At 38.1% G+C, this 19,756-nt stretch overlaps 1 protein-coding gene across 1 annotated transcript in view; it reads right to left on the minus strand.

Annotated features, from left to right (window-relative positions):
- Positions 1 to 306: 306 nt before the first annotated feature.
- Positions 307 to 19,756, minus strand: part of LOC109039866 (WW domain-binding protein 4) — a 33,926-nt gene continuing 14,476 nt past the window's right edge. The window contains exons 2-6 of the mRNA XM_019055564.2: positions 19,126 to 19,198; positions 18,349 to 18,483; positions 16,547 to 16,805; positions 14,700 to 14,949; positions 307 to 13,337 (exon numbers count right to left, since the gene is read on the minus strand). Of these exons, the coding sequence (XP_018911109.1) occupies positions 13,112 to 13,337; positions 14,700 to 14,949; positions 16,547 to 16,805; positions 18,349 to 18,483; positions 19,126 to 19,198 (943 nt within the window). The 3' untranslated portion in view covers positions 307 to 13,111. The remainder of the gene's footprint in view (positions 13,338 to 14,699; positions 14,950 to 16,546; positions 16,806 to 18,348; positions 18,484 to 19,125; positions 19,199 to 19,756) is intronic.

Below are 19,756 nucleotides of genomic sequence, written 5' to 3' on the forward strand. Positions count from 1 at the left end.
ATGTTGGTACACCGTACCTTGCCGGTCACTCGTTTTTTTCTTTGCAAAATGTACCCCTAACATCCAGGAGGCGGTCTCTCAACATGCCGCGGGAGAAACGTCATATTTCGGTCAATTTTTGACCAAAAGAGCTCAATAAGGTCTCATTTTATCGGTTTTTAATCCGTCTACACGAATAAGTACACAGATTTTTTTTTTTTTTTTTTTTTTTTTTTTTTTTTTTTTTTTTTTTTTTTTTTTTTTTTAGCTTTTTTTTAGCTTTTTCCGTTCGTTCTAATTGCCGATTATTGCACTACTTTTTGGACAGCCTATGTATGACCGTCTCCTCGCAGCCTCGAGGAACTAATAGTTTAGTAGAATTGAAATCGCATAGGTACTCAATAAAATGAGGGAACTTCGAATGAGTCTGCTCATAAATGGTCTGAGTAGGAGCGCCTTGCCGTCCAACGCGCTGATGCTATTGGTTAGCTTTGACCTCGAGCGACTATTTTAACTCCCCGGAGATCACATTGCATACATACCTCATGAAATGAAGGAACTCAGCTCGAATCAAGGGATTTGAAGTCTTGTTAAACTTCACTGCGTATGTCATACTTCGAGTTCGTGTTCAATAACTGCGATGACAATGTGAGCGACATAGGAGCACAAATAGTTGCGTGCAGTATTTTTGCCACTTGCTCAATCTCAGCGAGGAACAAACGTTGATTTCTCTCGTTACTGCTTGACACTCATTCTGCCGAGCTCGCCTTCAATATCCACGATGGCAATATTAGCGACACGGGAGCACAAATAGTTGCGCGCAGTAGTTTGGTCTTGGTAAGGATTTAAAATGTATTGCAATGTTACACTAGACAATATATTTATTTACACAAGAAAGCCTGAATTTTTTTAAAAATGTTCAGTGCATACGTGCGGTGCATAATGATCCTGACATTTTCAAGGAGAAAAATGCACCTGCCCTGTCACGCTTAGGAAAAACGCCGTATGAACAATCTACGTTCCTAAGTTTCGTCCGATAAAATAATACTTTTAAGGAAAAGTTATGAATACTTCTCCAGGAAATTTTCAGGGACGCTAAAATACAATGAAGAAAATTCAGCAAAAAAAAAGGCTCAAGTTTTCCAGACATTTTTGTATTTGTCAGCAGAAATTAACCACCCCCTCATACTCATAAGGAATTTATTTCATTGGCAAGGAAGTGCTAATAAGTGAAGAAATATGTTGTCGATGGTTATAGGATATTTCGTCAACGATTTTTGTCCGCCTGTTTTTCCCAGTAATTTACGTCCATGCGTTTTTTAGGCACAGGAGTTTTGGTCCACGAGCCAGTTGAGACCCAAAGTTAATTGGCTCACATGTAAATACAAACGACGATTGCTCACGACGTTTTTAGATGAAAATATATAATGTCCTGGAAGAATGGGTTTGCTTGTTTTTTTGTTTTGTCTGTTTGGTCCATCGGAGAATAATATTTAGTTGAGAGTTTCGGTAAAAATGGGGGAGCGTCAATTCCATGAGACAAAATTCACTAAAACTCTCTACACCTCTTTGGTGTAATAGGACTTAATTATCTTTCAAGAAATTCCCACCTTGTTATACCTGAGCCGGATAAACCTCTATATTTGCCTCAGCTAAAGGCTCTTAGATTTTTCCTGTTACGATAAGTATCTTAGTTTATTTTGCGAGGAAAGATCTGTACTTTTAAAGTATGCTTGTCATTCTTAATACGTTCAATTTCGTATAGTACTGTGCAACACCTCTGTTGTGAAATAGTTGCTTCAGGCGCCGCCGCACGGCGAGCGGGCGGCCAGCGCGAAACGCGCATTGGCGCCTACAAACCTAAGTGGATACTTCAAGCATTGTGCAATGCGTGAAGTATCCACTTAGGTTTGTAGGCGCCAGTGAGCCTCTCGCGCTGGCAGCACGCCGCTCTGCTGTTAGGCTTTAATATTCATACTCGCATAATCAGCGTTTTTTAAGTCATGATTTTGAAATGTTTGCACACTCTGCATTGATTATTCTCATTTAAATTGATGGGGAAAAAATATGTATTAATTTATCAAGGGAGAGTAATAATATAATGTGCGTTTTTTAAATATTGGTGGTTCCGTGTCAAATTTAATGATTTCCAAAGCACTTTTACTTTTTTCTTTCACATTTTCTGCTTTTATTGTGCTGCAGCGAGGTGCGTACGCGCAACGAAACGCTCAAAATTTGACGTATTGGACTCTAAAAGATCGATGTACAAATGGGTTAAAACTAAAGATTGCGTTCTTCTTGGTTTTTTTTCCTCTTTTATTCATTTTTGCAGTTTATGTCGGCACAACTGCGGCTCATTGAGACTAATGTCGCTTCAATGTCCTGCGATAATTATTGATACAGGGTATCTTTGACTTTGTCAAAAAAGAAGAGGAAAGGTTAGTATATAGGTAAATAATTCTTCCAACGTTAAAAAATACTGAAATGAGTTGAAATGAGTGCGCCATTTGACTCTAATAAACTCCGATTTGGACCACATTTTACAATGAGACCACGATTTCTGGCTCATTTTAGAAACAACGTATATGCCATTAGTTTCCTTTTGCAAGAGGGTGCTTTTACAGAAGAGCCAGAGATAGTGATTCCTTATCGCAAAATTTAATCCATTTTTCCGCGAGCGGGAGGTGTAAATGACCATAGAGAATCCCCGTTACTTTTGGACTTACGACTAAAATTCGGAAGGGATTAGTGGGTACATAGTATTCTAAGTACATGAAACTTCGATAAGAAAACAAATGTTGTATTTTTAATTTTATACCCTGTCCAATGGTAAGTTCAGTTACTGGTTACTATGGTATAGGATTTACTTGGCACCAATAGATTCTCCAAAAGCTTAATGAGTTTTGATTCAAGAGATGACAACAGAAATTAGAACAGAGAGAGAAAACAAAAACTAAGATTTTGTAACGTAAAAAACTATATTTGAACATCAAAAATATGGATAAAATTTATGAATGCAAAAAATTGATGACAAGATACAAAAGTCTAGGGATCAAGACTGTTGTTTTACCCTTCAAAAAAGAAGAAAATCACTTTGACTCATGTTATTGTTTGGGTAAAATTTTAAAGTTAAAAAATCCAAAAACAGTTGATGTACTCCAGAATTTTCAGGATCAAAATTTAAAAAACTAAAACTGGAAACTTGCATCAACGTTGCAATGAGCCTAATGCACACAAGAGATAGGCCATGTGACGGACTTTTCGCAGGTAAAATCACATGAGAATACCGTTTCGCATCTGAGTAAAAAATGTATAAAATCTACTCTTTGATGCACACTTTGCGTAGTCCATCTCATGTTCTTCCAAATAAACCGCCGAAAACCCTCAAAAAGAGGGATATGAAGTATAAATACAATTTTATTGCATTTATTTGAAGTGTCGCAGTTATTCGCCCCCTTCTTCCCCCTTTTTTGTCATAGATTAGTTCTGGAACCACTGGCCCTCAGCTCTGCCCATTTTTAGTATTACTTATCCTTTTAGAAGTTACTTATCCTTTTAAAAGTTACTTATCCTTTTAGAAGTTACTTATCCTTCTAGCAGGTCTACAATACCTAACGAGACGGCGCGCGGCGCGGCTGGCCTGACAAGTCACTTGCCTCTTCGTGTGAATGCGCGCCCTTGCGATTGTGATTTTTTAGGTAAGTCTCAATTCTCAGCTGAATGAATGTGCACTACTATACCAAACAAATTGTTAGTTCGTGCCATTAATGAATCATTCATGTTCGTGCAGTATCATTATACTTGATTATTATATTTGAGTTCAGTCCTAAAGGAACTGCGAAAGATGGAATCTGCCGCGATGGAATCAGCGAGGCTGAAGATACTCCACTATTTGCCAAGAATAGACCACTAGACAAGGTAAGAAGTTAAGCAATCTGATACATGTTTCTCAATCAGAACTTCACGTAGAACACGATTCGCACAACGAAAATTACTGAAACCAACTTCTAACGAAGATATTAACGTTTTTATTTCTCATTGGCTACGAGGAATTTGAACTGCCCGCTCACAAGAAACTCAAAGCTCTACGTGCGTCAAATCGTGCACTACATCGGTTTCAGCAAGCTTCTCAATCGAGCAATGTTTATTTCCCACCATGTGTTGTTCAAACTATTAGCAATTTGCTATAGCTGAGCCAAAGCGTCAAGATTGAGGTTGTCAGATTTTTATATCGCAGAGACTGTCATGATAACGTTTAGCGCGTGATGTGAATCACGTAGAGCATTGAGTTTTCATGAGCGGGTGGTTTGAATTCACGCATCAGGAATCATTAAATATCTTCGTAAGGAGTTGATTTTGGTAATTTTCGTTGTGCGCATCGTGTTCTACGTGAAATTTTGGTTAAGAAGCATGTATCAGAATGCTGAAATTTGCACCTTGTCTAGTGGTCCATTGCTTGGAATTTGGAAATCATGCAAGCGATTCCGTTGTTTTATTAATTTTTACCAAAACTTTAAATACTGAAATCCCTAAAGCAATTTTCATCGACATCTTTGCATAAGTTGGTAATAAATTAATATAAATTTTAAGTATTAGAAAATTCTGTGAAATATACATATTATCTCTGTAACTTTATAAACCCGGAAGGGCAAAATAAAGTAAAACGACAATACAATCGAATTCATCTCAAGAAGATCCAGTGTCCTTATTTGATCCACGTCTCTCTGTAGTTTGTTGTTCCTACATATCAAAGAACAACTGGTGCCGAAAACATTTCTTTCAAAACGCTCTCGCTATAACATCGTGCGGAACCCTTTTTTTATTCAGACTCTCGTCACACACTATTCTATTCGAACACTATTCTATTCGAACACTATTCCATTCGAACACTATTCTATTCTATTCCGTTGTTTTATGGCAAGGAAGCGGATTAGAGTGATAACAGACCGCATCGCTTTGAAACAGGACGCCAAAATCACAAATGGCTCATTCGGTCGCCCTGACCCGAGTCGCGCTAAAACTGGCGGACTATGACTTGGACGTGGTATACAAGAAAGGTAAACTCCACCTCAACGTAGACGCACTATCCCGAGAAATTCCTGGCGCGGGGGAGTGCCACCTAAAATTTCTCCCGCAAAAAGATTTTAGTCAAATTTATTGATCAACATAACATGCCGGAGGCTGAATTGACGATAATGGGCCGAAAAAGGAACTTTTCAGACTTCTGTTCGATGACGTTTCTAAGTCAGACATGTTTGAAAGACTCTGGACCTAGGCGAACTGCAGGAACAACAACGACGGAACGAGGAGTTTTCACCTAGGTTCGAGGCACTGAAAGACCCCGCAGCGGTAACCAACACGACGAAGCGCAGTAGCCGACAATTTTTCATCGCAGACGGGTTGGGCTCCTCCCAGATCGTCATCCTGATCACACCCGTTCCATGGTCAATCAACCTGTTTCTATGTATCGTTTGCTCTATAATCTTGAAAATCATCGTTGCAATGAGGATTGTTTTCGAAAGTTTCAAATTTTTTTGACTCCGTCAGAGATCAAAATAGGTTTTTTTCATTTTTTGTTTGATTGATTGATGGTTAAATTGATTATTGTTAAAAAATATTCCCTTAATTTTTTAAATTGTTACATGTTAGGAATTAGAAGTGTACTAATTCAGTCAATAACAGGTCAGGATATTCTAACATTAAGATGTTTCCCAGATTATAATTCATATTTAACTTTTCAAAAAACCGATTGGTATGTAAATAGTAAACAGCTTTTCAAAAATGTGATGGGTTTGCTCGTAAAATTACCTGAAGCGCTAAGAAAGTATAAAGATGAAGTCTTAAAACCATTAATTAACACAAAATGTTTACTATCCTGCGACGATCCCGCAACAAACGAGCGAAACTTGACAAACGATTTAAGGAACACGGAACGCATAAAATGGATCTGGAAATGAGCGGTAAGAAAGCAAGAAAAATGGATCAAATCATAGGAGATTATTTAATCATTTATAATTGCCAGGAATATAAAATTGCTTGCTAGCAATGGCCTTGCCTATTGCAGCGATGGCATGTGTAAGAAGAAGGAACGTCTCCCATTTGATGATTTTGTCCATGTATGCGCAGGTAACTGTAAAACAATAAGTGCTCCTTGTGTGCTTGTTGGCTTGGGGGGAGCGGGTGGGGAAAAAGCCTTTTGGTTTCATATTTTCCATATTTTTTCAGTAGACACATTACAGAAAATAATTTGATCATTTTATATTTTTCTTGCAGGATTCTTTTTATATTTCACGAACATGTCGACTCCCTACGATGCATGGTTTAATAGGTAATTTACAACAAAAATTGAAGGAAAGTCAACAAAGAGCGATATTAGAACGGCAACAAACCTCATCAACTTCGGATAGTGTCACTGTCCAGAATACGACAATTTTTATTTATTTTTATGACCACGTAGTCTTTTGTGTTTTGATAGATACAATTCTTTCCCGAAAATGTTTTGGAAGTTATTACAGAGGTGCCATTATAAAAGGTGCAGTTCAAAATAGATTCCACTAGTTGATAAGCGTTTCGTTTTTCCACTCAATAAAAATTTATTTCACTTTGACTAGCAATTTTTATTTGTTCATTTTTACAGATTCCTTTTAGTACATGTAGATAACCTAGCCTAAATTCTCCTATGTCATAAACACATTGCCCTTGTTTTCCTTACTGTAAGTATAGGTAATGTGGCTGGTTCCTTTTTGCTAAACGCGGTCCAATTATTCTTGATGTTAAAATTAATTGAAGACTTTGCCTTGCCCCTGGCACTGGAAACGTGTTTAACGGTTGCCTGAACATAGGTCTACAGGCGCATTTTATCGAAAAATGCGTGTTTTCTATCACTCAGAGGCTTTTGACACCGAGCACACTGTCTAACTAAAACTAAACCAGGGTTAAAATGTGTCCTAAAGCTCCTTTGATAACATTTCAAAAGCTCGTTTTAGTTAGATCATGTGCTCGGTGTCAAAAAAGCCTCTGAGTGATAGAAAACATGCATTTTTCGCCTAATTGCACCTGCAGACCTATGTCCAGGCAACTGTTTAACACGTATTCAGTGGCCTATGGACCATATCATGATTATTTCCGTAAAGTACATTGAGTCAACTTGGAAAACCCGCATAAATTTCCAGATTCGGGGGGGGGGGGGGGGGGCGGCAAAAAAAGCCCTTATCGATACCCCTCCGTTGGAGACCACCTTTACATTTTTCTCAATGTGCTGACATCCTGAATGGCCATCTCTCACTTTTTATTTTGAAGAGTAGAAATTACGAATGGCTGGTCGTATGATTTCTATATGCTTAACGTACATCCATTTGCTTTATTTTTATTCCTGTTCAGTCCGTATAGTATTAAAATAATTTATTTCTCTTCTTTATTTCTGTTTAATTTCCGTTGATGCTATCAGCAATTAGTTAAAATATTTGATTGGTTTGATTAGCTTTATTCTTATTTTTTTGTTTTCCTTCTCAGAGGATTATTCGCTCGCTTATGATGATTTAGTGAGACGCACAAAAAATAAAAAGACAGTCAAAGAGTCCGAAGATGAACGAGCTCAACGCAAAAGAAGGAACCGCATGAACTGCCGAAATTAACAGTCACCAATTTGCTGTCTTGGGCAAACGTCAAAGACTCCAAAGGCAAAAAGATCCCGCCCAAAAAAAAGGATTCAATTCCATTCAATGACCCGCCCAAAAAACTCCGAACTCCATCCCAAGACCCAAACCACACCCCGGGCACCCCTACTTCGCAGACGCGGGATAGGGAGGATGCCCCAAACGGCTCCCCGGCCTACTTCACCCCCCTCGGCACGGTAGCTAGTCAAATAATAACCCTGGAGGACAAGATTAGAAGGTCCAACGACGCTATGCGAGACCTCCTCCGGGAACAACTAATGACGTGACACCTGGCAAAAGGACGCCCCAGATGTGCAGACACTCGGACAGCTCGCTGTCGAGCGAAAACTCGCCGACACCTCAAGTTAAACGCCATTACGATGACAAATCTGTAGTGCAGGAGGTGTACGAGCTTGTCGATAAGGGGGTTCGGGTTGTTGAACAACTCCGCTCGTCCTTTAGCAAACTTCGATCCGAAAGTGGAAAGTACTCATGGAAGGAGTTCATGGACACCGACAACCCTCCGTTGGACGAGGTAATTGAAAACCAACAGAGACCGGCAGCCATGATTCTCTCGGGAAGTCGGGGAGAAACGAAGGCTACCCTCATCGCCTGAAGCACAGGGAGGACGGGACCCAGACCAGCCCGCCTCCTAGATGTTCCTGTGTCGTCATTCTCCAAGACGAAGAGGACAACGACGAGAACCTAAACAATCGGGTGAACCCGCGGGGAGGGCCTGAAGCCCCCGAACCGCCCCACGGCAACTCCATTACTTCTTGGGGAAGAACAACATATTAAAGAAATTAAAAAAAAATTGTACAATGGTTCAATTTACAGCCCATATTCTACACTTGAGAGACAATTCTTCTTAGGTAATTCTCAACAGAGGTTCTAGAGGGCGCTGAGCCATCTAGAATTAAGTGAAGCACTGCAGAAAGTTAAGCCAACAGCTCCTCTGTTCCAAAGGAGGGGTATCGATAAGGGCCTTTTTTGGCCCCCTCCTAGAATCTTGAAATTTATGCGGGTTTTCCAAGTTGACTCAATGTAGTTTACGGAAATAATCATAATTTAGCCCATAGGCCACTGGATACGAGTTAAATGGTTGCCTAAACATAGGTCTGCGTATTTTAGCGAAAATTCGTGTTTTCCTATCACTCCGAGGTTTTTTTGACACCGAGCGCATCGTCTAACTAAAACGAGCTTTTGATATGATATCAAGGAGGCTTTAGGACATTTTTTAAGCCTGCTTTGGTTTTAGTTAGATGATGTGCTCATAGTTAAAAAAAAGTTTTCAAAATTCGACGTTTAAGGGATACATCCGCAAAAATCTTAGGGAATTACGTCTTTAGAGGTTTTTTTTGCTACGACTAAAGAAAATATCCTTGTAAGGGTTTAACAAGGCTTGATAACTGCCCTCGATAATATACGTAGCGTCCATACAGTTTGAGAGACGTGTTCCCTATGATTTTTGCAGATGTATCTTAAACGTCGACTTTTGAAAAAGTTTTTTTTTTTTAACTATGAGCGCATCATTTTAACTAAAACCAAACCAGGCTTAAAAAATGTCCTAAAGCCTCCTTGATGTCATATCAAAAGCTCGTTTTAGTTAGACGATGCGCTCGGTGTCAAAAAAGCCTCGGAGTGGTAGAAAAACACGAATTTTCGCTAAAATACGCCTGCAGACCTATGTTTAGGCAACTGTTCAACACGTATCCAGTGGCCTATGGGCTAAATCATGATTATTTCTGTAAACTACATTGGGTCAACTTGGAAAACCCGCATAAATTTCCAGATTCTAGGAGGGGGCCAAAAAAGGCCCTTATCGATACCCCTCCTTTCAGGCCTGCTCTGTAAGTATAATGAAGAAGAGTACAGAAATTTAGCACGCAATGTGAATCACGTAGAGCATTGCAATGCACAGGAATCAGTGGCTATCTTTGAGCAAACTCCATTACTTATTGGGGAAGAACAATAAAACAATTAAATAAATAACGTACAATGGTTCAATATACAGCCCATATTCTACAGTTAAAATTGCGCTGGTCCCCATCACAGGTTCAAAGTTGGAATGGCTCGCTTACCCAGGTAGAAGGAACTGTCACCCTCAAACTCAAAGTTGGCAACCTTGCCTCCGATGAAAAATGTTATGTTGCACATAACATATGAAGAACATATTTGTGTGTATGCACCAATTGACAAATGAATATGTGTATTCTACATAAGAAGTGTTAAGAGACAATTCTTATGCCCCTGTCAATGATGGGAGGTTCATAAGGATATTATGTTTATTTTCTTACTCTATGAATCAAGGTTTTATAATTGCTAGAGAAGTTTTGCTTAAGAAAAAGGACACCTCAGGGCGCTTGGTTATGAGTCAAGCTCTTTTTCATTTGAAAAACTTTCATTTAAAATGTTGCCAGCCATATTTCTATGGTGAAAATCTCCTTCTTATTCCTGCATCACAAATAATAGAAAAAATGTGTTTTTCTAAATGTTGAGGAAAATAATGCCTTCATTGGTTTGCTCCTAAATAGAGCTATTAGAGATTGATTCATTATTGTTATTTTGTTTTAAGTAATTCACAAAAGTAATAAGTAATTATGTATACTTAATTTGTTGTATCTTAAAATGTTTAGTGTTTTTCTTTCTTGAATTATTGTATATGGACCATCTGAAAGAGTCATCTTGAGATGAGATTTCTTTCATGTCATTAAATTCTTTAGATATACCAGCCCTTGCGGCCCCGCAGCTTCCTCCCATATAGTTTCAATTTCTGTATTCCTTGTACGTCCCAGGGTGTATGAAGATCCGTCATTTCCATTTAGGCTACGTAATGGTTTGATTTGATGAAATCGACAGATCTCCTATTACAGTCTGTGTATAATGACATATTCTGGGTGGAACTCAACAGCCTATCTGTTCTATGAGTTGAATTAATTTTGCAGTAAGGATCTTAACTCCATATGTATTTTGACTGAAACGTTTTGTTTTTCTTCTATGTGTTTCAGGGGCACAAGAAGGCATCTAGTGCCATTGACTTTGCCTTCACAGTCATGGGACAACTAAGCAGCGACCTTCAAAAGAGAGTATCCGTGGCACATATCCTTGCAATTGCAGGTAAGATGTGTTCCGGCTTCTCTATGGTTTGTAATCAAGAGTGGGGGTAGCCACCCCTGGTCAAGAAAAAGACCTCGTAATGCAGAGGAATAATGAACAACCATTTAGCAAACCTTATTATAAGATAGCAACCTAACTTAGGGAAAGGCCGCAAAGGAAGAAAATATCATAAACTAATTAAAAACAGAGGACGTTTTGAAACAGCAACTCTCATCCTCAGGCGGAAAAAAATAACCGAAAAACCCCGGCTATTTTTTGCATCGGCAATTTGGTACACTTAAATTAGATGATCGACATAAATAACATCCAGTCTACTCAGGATCATACAATGTAATAGTAATAGAGGGCGTTAACTCAGAAATTGAGGTTAGAGGTAAAATTGCATCTGTACAAAATGATCGGCTAATGTCATATGTTTCATTCAGTCATTTGAAATTTCTTTTATACATCTGTGCTTACAGAGAAGCCATGATATCACTTTCATGAAAAGAGCGTTACAATTTAATCATTACCTGTTACATAACTTACCCATTAATGAATGTATATTAAACATTTTTGATGTACACAACGTTATCAAGTGATTTTACCGACTATGAGTCTATTGAGATAGCCTCATCTCTTGTCTGCAATTGACCCATTCTAGAAACAGATAATCTGATCCGACAAAGTAATATTGCTTATGAGAATAAATACTTGACTTCCATTTTTTGGAACTTGTCAAAAAAAATGTCTTTGCCTTTGAAAAAATATGTCTCTCATAATTGAATAGTGTCTTGCAAAGACCGCTAATGTCCATTTTTTTTAATTTTGAGATTTTTGGGTTAAAACACCCTTGGAGGTTAAACACATTCATTGATGTGGTGAACATGTTTGTTTTTTACCTTTGAGCCCCTTTCAAGGAAGGATCCTTGGTTGCAAATCGTGCATAAACCGCTAATGTCCATCTTCCGCAATATGCCTCATAATTGGAGTAATGTTTGATTTAAAATCATGATAAAATTAAATACCACCCTCTAATCTTTTAATTGAGACTGTTAGGGTAAGAAACCCGAAAACTTCTAAGAGCTTCACAGCGACTTGGCCACTCACAGAGTCAAATAATGACTCCTCCAATGAAGAGAATGATGAAAGCGAGTTAGGAGATGCTTTAAGAGGTTTCCTTATTTTTAATTTTTCAATACAAACTGTACTTAAAAATATGCGTTATCAATGTTTCATAACGGTCCACGTGCAAATTGTGCGAAAACCGCCAATGTCCAGATTATCGCTGTTAGCTTCGAGATGAAACTTGTTATAAATGTTGAAATTGTCAAGAATTTTATTTTAATTTTTTTATTTGAATGATAATCTACAGTTTTGATCTCTTTAAAATGAATTTTGAAGATTTCAAACAGCTTCAAAACTCTGAGATTTTTTTGTTTCATGCAAAAACCACTAGTGTCCGATATCCTTTGTTTTTAATTACTCCGTCCTGGAAGGAAGAGGAGCTGGAGACTGTTAGGGATCTTTTTCTAAAATCCACTCCTGTAATTATTAACTTCTTAAATTAACTTCCTAAACTTCTAACTTCCTAAAATTGGAGAAAATGGGCATTATCGGTTTTCGAGCTACACAATACAATTTTGCTCAGGACCGCAATTAAGTATCCACGTGCATAAAATGTACCTTGATTTTCAAAATTACAGATTTATTGTCTCATTTTACTTTTTAAGGAAAAAAACAGTGACATTGATGTTTAGAAATTTTACTCTTTTTCTTCAATCCTGTGCAGAATATTCTAGAAAACTTTTAAAAACTTACATTCATAGATTTCTCTCTACAAAAATAAACAAAAAGCTGAAATTTTAAAAACCTTTGCAATCAAGATACATGTTTAGCAACTGTGTAAAAGAAAACAAGAACTGAAAAAACCCTAGTTTTCGAGTTCATTGAAATTTAATCTTCCGCGATTCAACCATTTCACTGGCTCAAATCTGACTAGTCAAACTGTGTTGACCAGAACTTTACTAGGCTACAAAATTGAGCAAAATTGCTCAAAAGGGGCCAAGATCGAAGGTCTGTCAAACCAAACAGTACGTTACAGTTCAGTTCAGAACACAGTGAGCCATTATGAACTCCAATAACAGGTTCAAGCCTCAAGTAACCTTACTGGAAATATACTTGCATTCTGTACTACAATGTGAAGAAATGAAAATCATTTTTGCAGGTAGTTTGTTGCAAGTTTAAACCAATGGTAAATTCATCCGATGAAACTAGGTTTACCGTAAAGTCTAGACTCCTTTGAAACGACTCTGAGAGAGCTCATGACTAACACTGCACCTCCAAAAATTTAAATACACCTGGAAATGGTGCCTTTCTACTCAGTCATTATCTAGTCTTTGGCGAGCATTACCTTTTGGATTAAATTTTCTTTTCTTGAAAGCAGATACACCCTTTTCTTGTTTAACATTATCTGGAACGAAGTCTTTCAGAGACGTGATTACTTTTTCTTTGAATTCAATTTTTGGCGCATCTGATTGTAATTCAGGTACATTCAGCTCAACGTATTCTTGCTCTGGAAGTTGCAAATCGACAGGCTCTTCATCTCTAGAAAAAACAAGAGAGTGAATTTCATGAAAAAATTTGACCAGTGGAAAATTAAAACTACAGAAAACACCATTTATAATTTTAAAAAATTGATCTTTGAATTTCCTTCCTCTGACCATAGGAAAATGAAGTAGGAGGGATTCAAAAGAAGTCTTCGACTAATTTGTTGAAATTACCTCAGGAAAAAATATTTAGAAGCTCCATTCAAAACTTTTAGGCATTTTCAACATCACTTTCTGGTTGAATAAATTCATTACATTGTAAAATTTCCATACCTTTTTTCTTTCTTTCAAGAAAGTTAATTAAAATAGCATAGAATTTCCTGTGAATTTTTGTTATGCCACACAGAATGTTCTGTTGCAAGTGCAAGGAAAAATATTCCACAATTTTTTCATTAAGGGCAAAAGAAAATATGAATTGATGGAACGTTACAATTTACGACTTTCTGTTGAAGTACATCCTTTTAAAACTTTTTTTGGTTTAGTGCGTCGTGTGTCTTTGCTTTTACCATGAAATATTTGACAGAGTACTTTGATTAGGACATCAATGAATTGCAAAAATGTTTCTAATTTTCATTGTAAGGAGGCTACCGTTCAAGCCAAAATTTTTGAGTCCTGACTGAATAAGGCAAATAGAAACATTAAGTGGCTTTTTCTGAAAACTATGTTTGTAGAACTGCAGACTTCAAACTATCATGAGAGCAGTTAAATGGGTTACTTGAGCTGGTCACAGTATCATGTTTTGAAGCTTTATTTTTGTAGATTAGCTGAAAGTAATAAGATCTGTCCAAACAGCAACTTCAAAGTTAAGTATTAACCAAGATATTGCGCCTTGAGAAAGTCAGTTCATGATGCCAGCCACCGTGGTAGTGACACCCTTGGTTTCTTCCACCTTGCTTTTATCAGTCAAGGGAGACCCACACTCTTGCACTGTTAACTCAACTTGAAACTCGGATGAAAGCAAGGAGAAGGAAATCAAAGATTTCACTACTGCGGCGGATAGCATCATAAACTGACTGTTTCAACGCGCTATATCTAGGTTAATATTCAACATAGCAAGTTGCTGTTCGGATGGATTGCACTATTTTTAGCTAATCTGCAAGAATCAAGCATCAAAACACAGTTTTGTGACCAGCACACTTGATCCATTGAAAACTAAAGGGTGAGATTGTGCAAAAAAATTCATACAAAACTCTTTACAGCATGCATATTATTTCATTTTTCCCAGACTGAGGACAACTTTCTCCTTAGATTATCACATTTTTCCTCATTATTTTTTTTCTTTGGTGCTCGTTGCAATTCTTTCTAATTCCTTGATTGAATATTAACATGATTGGTGATAGTTATTTTACGCATAACTTACGTTTGCACTGTTTGCCAACCTCCGTACGGATCTGGTCTTGCTGGCCTAGGAGCAGGTCCAAACGAAGGTAAATGCTTGGTTCTTTCATTGGTTTGCTCTATTTCTAATTTCCTTTTTCTCAGTTCTAGTTCAGCTCGTTTTTTCTCTTCTTCTTCTTTTTTCTTTTCCTCTAATTTCTTTTTCTCTTCTGCTTCTTTCAATTGTTCTTCTAAGCTAACATAAGCGCCTTCAGGTAGTTCCCATTTGGATTCTAAAGGGCAAACAGGTAAAACAATTACATACAATTTTTTGTTGAGTTCTTTTAAATCAGGTTATAATTAGTTGTTACTGTTACCTTATTTGTTTGAATTTTTCACAAGAGCCATCTAAAATTTTGAAAAATGTTCTTCTAGGCCTCTTTTTTCTTAAAAACGATGCAATGGAGGTTTAATTTTAAAACCTCATTGCACTCAGGAGGTTGTTAACAACAACATATCAAATAATAATGAAAATTAGCCGGCGCTAGATTTTTCCGTTTGGTCTTCGAGAGTGCCTTCAAACTGTGTAAAAGTTCCCCTTCGGAAATCTTTATTCTCTGCTAGCAATACCTGAAGATGCAAAAATATGATGTTTGGATGACACAATGTAATTGAAATTCTGAAAGAGTCTGAAGCAAAAGTGAAAAGAGGCAAAATTTCTGAATAATCGAAATTAAACTAATCAGATGATGTAAAATTCAAGGACATCAAGTGCGCTTCGGCAATTTCCCAAAATTCAAAAATTACTTACTGGCAAGAATATTCGGAAAAAATTTAAGTATATGTATATTCAAGGACTTTGCAAAGCATCACAAACCTTTCAATAGTTATTCAAAACTTCTTGACTTTTGGCAGATCTACTAGGACTTTCCTTTATTTTCATCACTCGAAGATTGGCTTCGATAATCTTCTCCTCCTGCTTATTGTTTGACTCAACCATTCTAAAGTAAACATAATTCTGCTGATATTCAAGGGTGAATATTTCAGAACTGCTACGTGGGATCTCCAAGCGCACGACAAGACTTTTGTTTAACATGACAGAGAGGTATACAGGGTGTCCAGAAATTAACGTTCCTAACTGTCAGGATCGTTATTTTGGCTCAAAATATAACTTTCCACCTATATACATGTGCCCAAAAATGCTTCATAAGTGAGCTACGCACTTCCTTTGCTGTGCGCTATGAATTTCTACAGTTCTTGCAGTAAAAATTGCCTACCCAGCGAGGAGCTTCAGAAATCGGAAACTTTTTCAAAGTTATGTTGCGTCGAGATGACGCGTTTCTAGAAAATTTTCTGTGGTGGACACCTTCTCCACTTGATTTATTGAGCTTTCTCACGTGCCGTGATCCGTTTTACCAAATATCATCTACCAAAAAAGTTATCGCAATTTTAAAATTTGGGAACGCTCATAACGTCATTTTCCGAAGACGTACGTCCTTGAAAACTTGAAAAATCAACAGTACGAAAGAAAAAGAATGGCAACTTTGGAAACGCATAGCTCACTCATGAAGCATTTTCGGGCACATGTGTACAGGGAAAAAAAGGTCATATTTTGGGCCAAAAAATCGATCCTGAGAATTAAATACTTTAACTTCCGGACACACTATATATTATTTTCATTAGATTTGAAGATTAGAAAAGTCCCTAGGTCACCTCTCTTTACGTTCTTTGGAATTGAATAAAAAACAACCCTTTAATATACTCCCGGCCAAAATGAACCGAGAGCCAATAAAAAGTGGGACAAATACAACACGAAGAGCTAAGGTTAGTTGAACAACCAGAAATTCAGATGCTTGGTTGTCAATCAGTTGGAGCCACAAGAAAACTCACCTCCAGTTTCAACATTCCAGTAATACGAGTAGCCCTCTGGTGAACGTGCCTCGAACCATTTTTTGCTAGCGGGGGTTTCTACTGTGCTTTTTGTAGCTTCAGCTTCTGCGGATAGGGTTTCTTTTTGTCTCCTTTCTTTTTCCGCTTCTTTCAGTCGTTGTTCCTTCTCAGCTTTGGCTCTTGCTACTTCCTCTTTGATTACGTTGGATGTGTAGTCCGGATTGCTTTCAATATCTTTCAGGTAAGCTTGTAGGGCAGCCTGAAGAAGAAAATATTACTAGTAAAGGAAACTATGCGATCGAGTCATGTCTGGATCTTGGGCCGGATTTACCTACTTGCCGCCCCCTTCTCATTCATTTTGAAACATCGATAAAAACCATCAAGTGAACAAGCCGGAGGGGGGGGGGGGTCTGCATAAGACGCGTTTACTCAAGTTGGGCACATTTTTGTGAAAGCCGTGTCAACACTAGCAAAATTTCACGGAATTTTGCGCGAAAGCTAAGTTCCGTAAACTTATCTCTATGTGGACAAGGCCTTCCATTTCTAAGAAATGAACAAAAAATTATGAGAGAACAAACATAAATATGGTTTAATAATTTTAACTTCCGCCGCCGCGCCGCACTGACCACAGTGTATTTGACGCAATGCGTGAAGTATTCATGCAGTCTCGTAGGCGCTGAGCGGTTTGCGCTGACCGCACTGTGTTTGACGCAATGCGTGAAGTATTCATGCAGTCTTGTAGGCGCTAATATGTGTTACATGCCGACCGCCGCGCCGAGGGCTTCTCCTTTTCATCTCAGATCCTCGTCATCATTGCTCTCTGCACCGCGCCGCTCTAGGCCAAATTGCGTGTTTGGTTTCTCTCTTAACTCGACTAATTAAAAGTGCTGTCCCTTGTATCACCGAAAGACGACAAAATTAGAAATTACTATACTCTCAGGAGATGAGAGATTTCGTCGCCTTTTCTCGTTTCCCGAATCCGATTTTTTTTATACCTGTATTTTAAAAAATTGCAAAATTTGCCGTCATTGGCCGTGGTCTATGTGACCACCCCCCAAAATCCGGCCCTGTTCGGATCCTAACGAGATTAAAAATCAAAATATATATGGTTTTGTGTATGGTGAAAAATGAGAAATAGACTCTTTGGACAATTCCTGATTTTACTGCACAAAAGAGGCGAATTTCTGCGCGTGGATTCAGATAAGTTTTTGACTTAGTAGTGCCGACCTCTGTGACAACAAAACGAAATTTCCTCCCGACGCGGCGATGGTGCGCCTCCAAAATTTCGTTTCCACGTCAGGATTGATAGCCTTATCCAAGAATCCAAACGTTGGCCGCAAGTCATCAAACCTCAGAGTTTAGTTCTTATTGACTTCTGGCAGGTTTTTTTTCTTTATCGATTGGCAGTTCTGTGAAATTTGGTTAAAAAAGGAATCGAATCCACATGCGGAAATTCGCCTCCAGTATTCTCAATTGGACGTATTTCTGCCAAACGGAACGAGAGACAGGTGGGAAAGAAGGGGTGTGCTCGTTAGTCGAGGGCCGTAAGAATAAGTGGGAATTATAAAGCGCCAGTGACGTCAGCAGCGACGAAGCCGCCGCCGCGGTTCGTCTGAGTGGCCCGTTTTGAATGGCTTTTCTTTTCCCGGCCTTTCTTAGACTATGAGACTTTTTGTTTGGCCAGATCGCATTATTTTTTATTTATGAATAAGACTCGACCATTCAGACACAGTAGTTCAACGCGCCCACCTAACCCATTAGGGACGGGAAAGAATACATGGGCATTCCACACATAAACTCACTTGTTCCATTTTTTCCATTTCTTTGTCAACTTCAAGTTTTTTCTCGTGAGCTTTTGCACTTTTCTGCCGGATCTCTGAAATTCTTCTTGCCACATTTTCTTGATGCTTCTTCCCATTTTCATGAAATTGAACGCTCTGAAACCAAAATAAATGGGGAAAGATGAACACTTCATAAAAATGGAGACATAGCTTCGTAAAGTTATTCAGATGCGTGATGGATCTGAGTTAATCCAGAAATGTAACTAAACACATTTTTTTTTGAAGGATTAGAATTTTAAATTCGAAACAAAGAAGAGAAAATGATGAGGAAAATTTAAAGTTAGCTAGATTTTTAACTCCAAACAGACAGAAGATCATGATAATTGGCACAGTAGATTTCTAGAAGTATAACTATGACAAAAATTAAAAATGCGAAGGGTCTAAGGGCTCACTGTGATGATGATGTGTAATACTGACATGTTAAAAAAACGTCAAAGAATAGAGGATGGTCTGCTTTCAACTTAGGGAACACAGCATCTTCTTGAGCAATTCATTAAAGATTTGGTCGGGCCCTCAGTAAGAAGACAAAGTATTTATAAGAATGCAATTAAAATGCTTGGCTTTACTTTTTTAAACTTGGACAATTTTACTTCTATACATATTAAAAAAAATATGGACCAAAGACTTCAAGTAGGAAAGAGGCAAATACTAATTGCATAACAAGTTGAGACTTCAAAAAAGCTGATCTTTGGAACTTTCGATTACATAAAAATAACGAATCTCTCGACTTTATTTTACCGGTTTATTGTTCGATATCCAGCACTTGCAAAAATCGCAGAACTTTCTCTCCTGAGACTTCCAGTAATCTGCCCTGCAACAGAAATGTTCAAAAGTGGTCAGAGCAATTGTCAGAGCACATTTCAATCGCAAGCAATGGGTTCAGCAAGAAAAGGAGCGCAAATGGAAGCACTAAGGAGTTACAAGTATTTATTACGATAGATAAAGCACGACTGAACGGCGTTAAGCAGAAAGGAACAAAGCCACATCAGCTACTGCCAAATTTAACTGGACGCAATTTACTTTTTTACAAGAGAACGTTGGTGCGGATCCCTTGGAAAATTTTAAGGAATTTCTTTCGCAATGTGCAGAAAATTCACTTGTTTGCACAATCCGCACAACCGTTTCCATGTAAAAAATTAAAATGCCCAACTAAATTTGGCGATGGTTGACGTGGCTTGATTCCTTTCTACTTAACGCAGTCCAAGTAACCCATGTACGGACCCAGGCACTTCGAACGAGGGGGCGGAAAAGAGTTGGGGGGGGGGGGAGGGCTTCACCCAGAAAATTATCAACTTTTTCAAGCATCGAATTATCAGTTTGAGTAAATTTCGACACGAATAATTACCAGTGGCTGGGCGTGAACGATTGA

Source organism: Bemisia tabaci, chromosome 5 (genome assembly GCF_918797505.1).
Source record: "Bemisia tabaci chromosome 5, PGI_BMITA_v3".
Lineage (NCBI taxonomy): Eukaryota > Metazoa > Arthropoda > Insecta > Hemiptera > Aleyrodidae > Bemisia > Bemisia tabaci.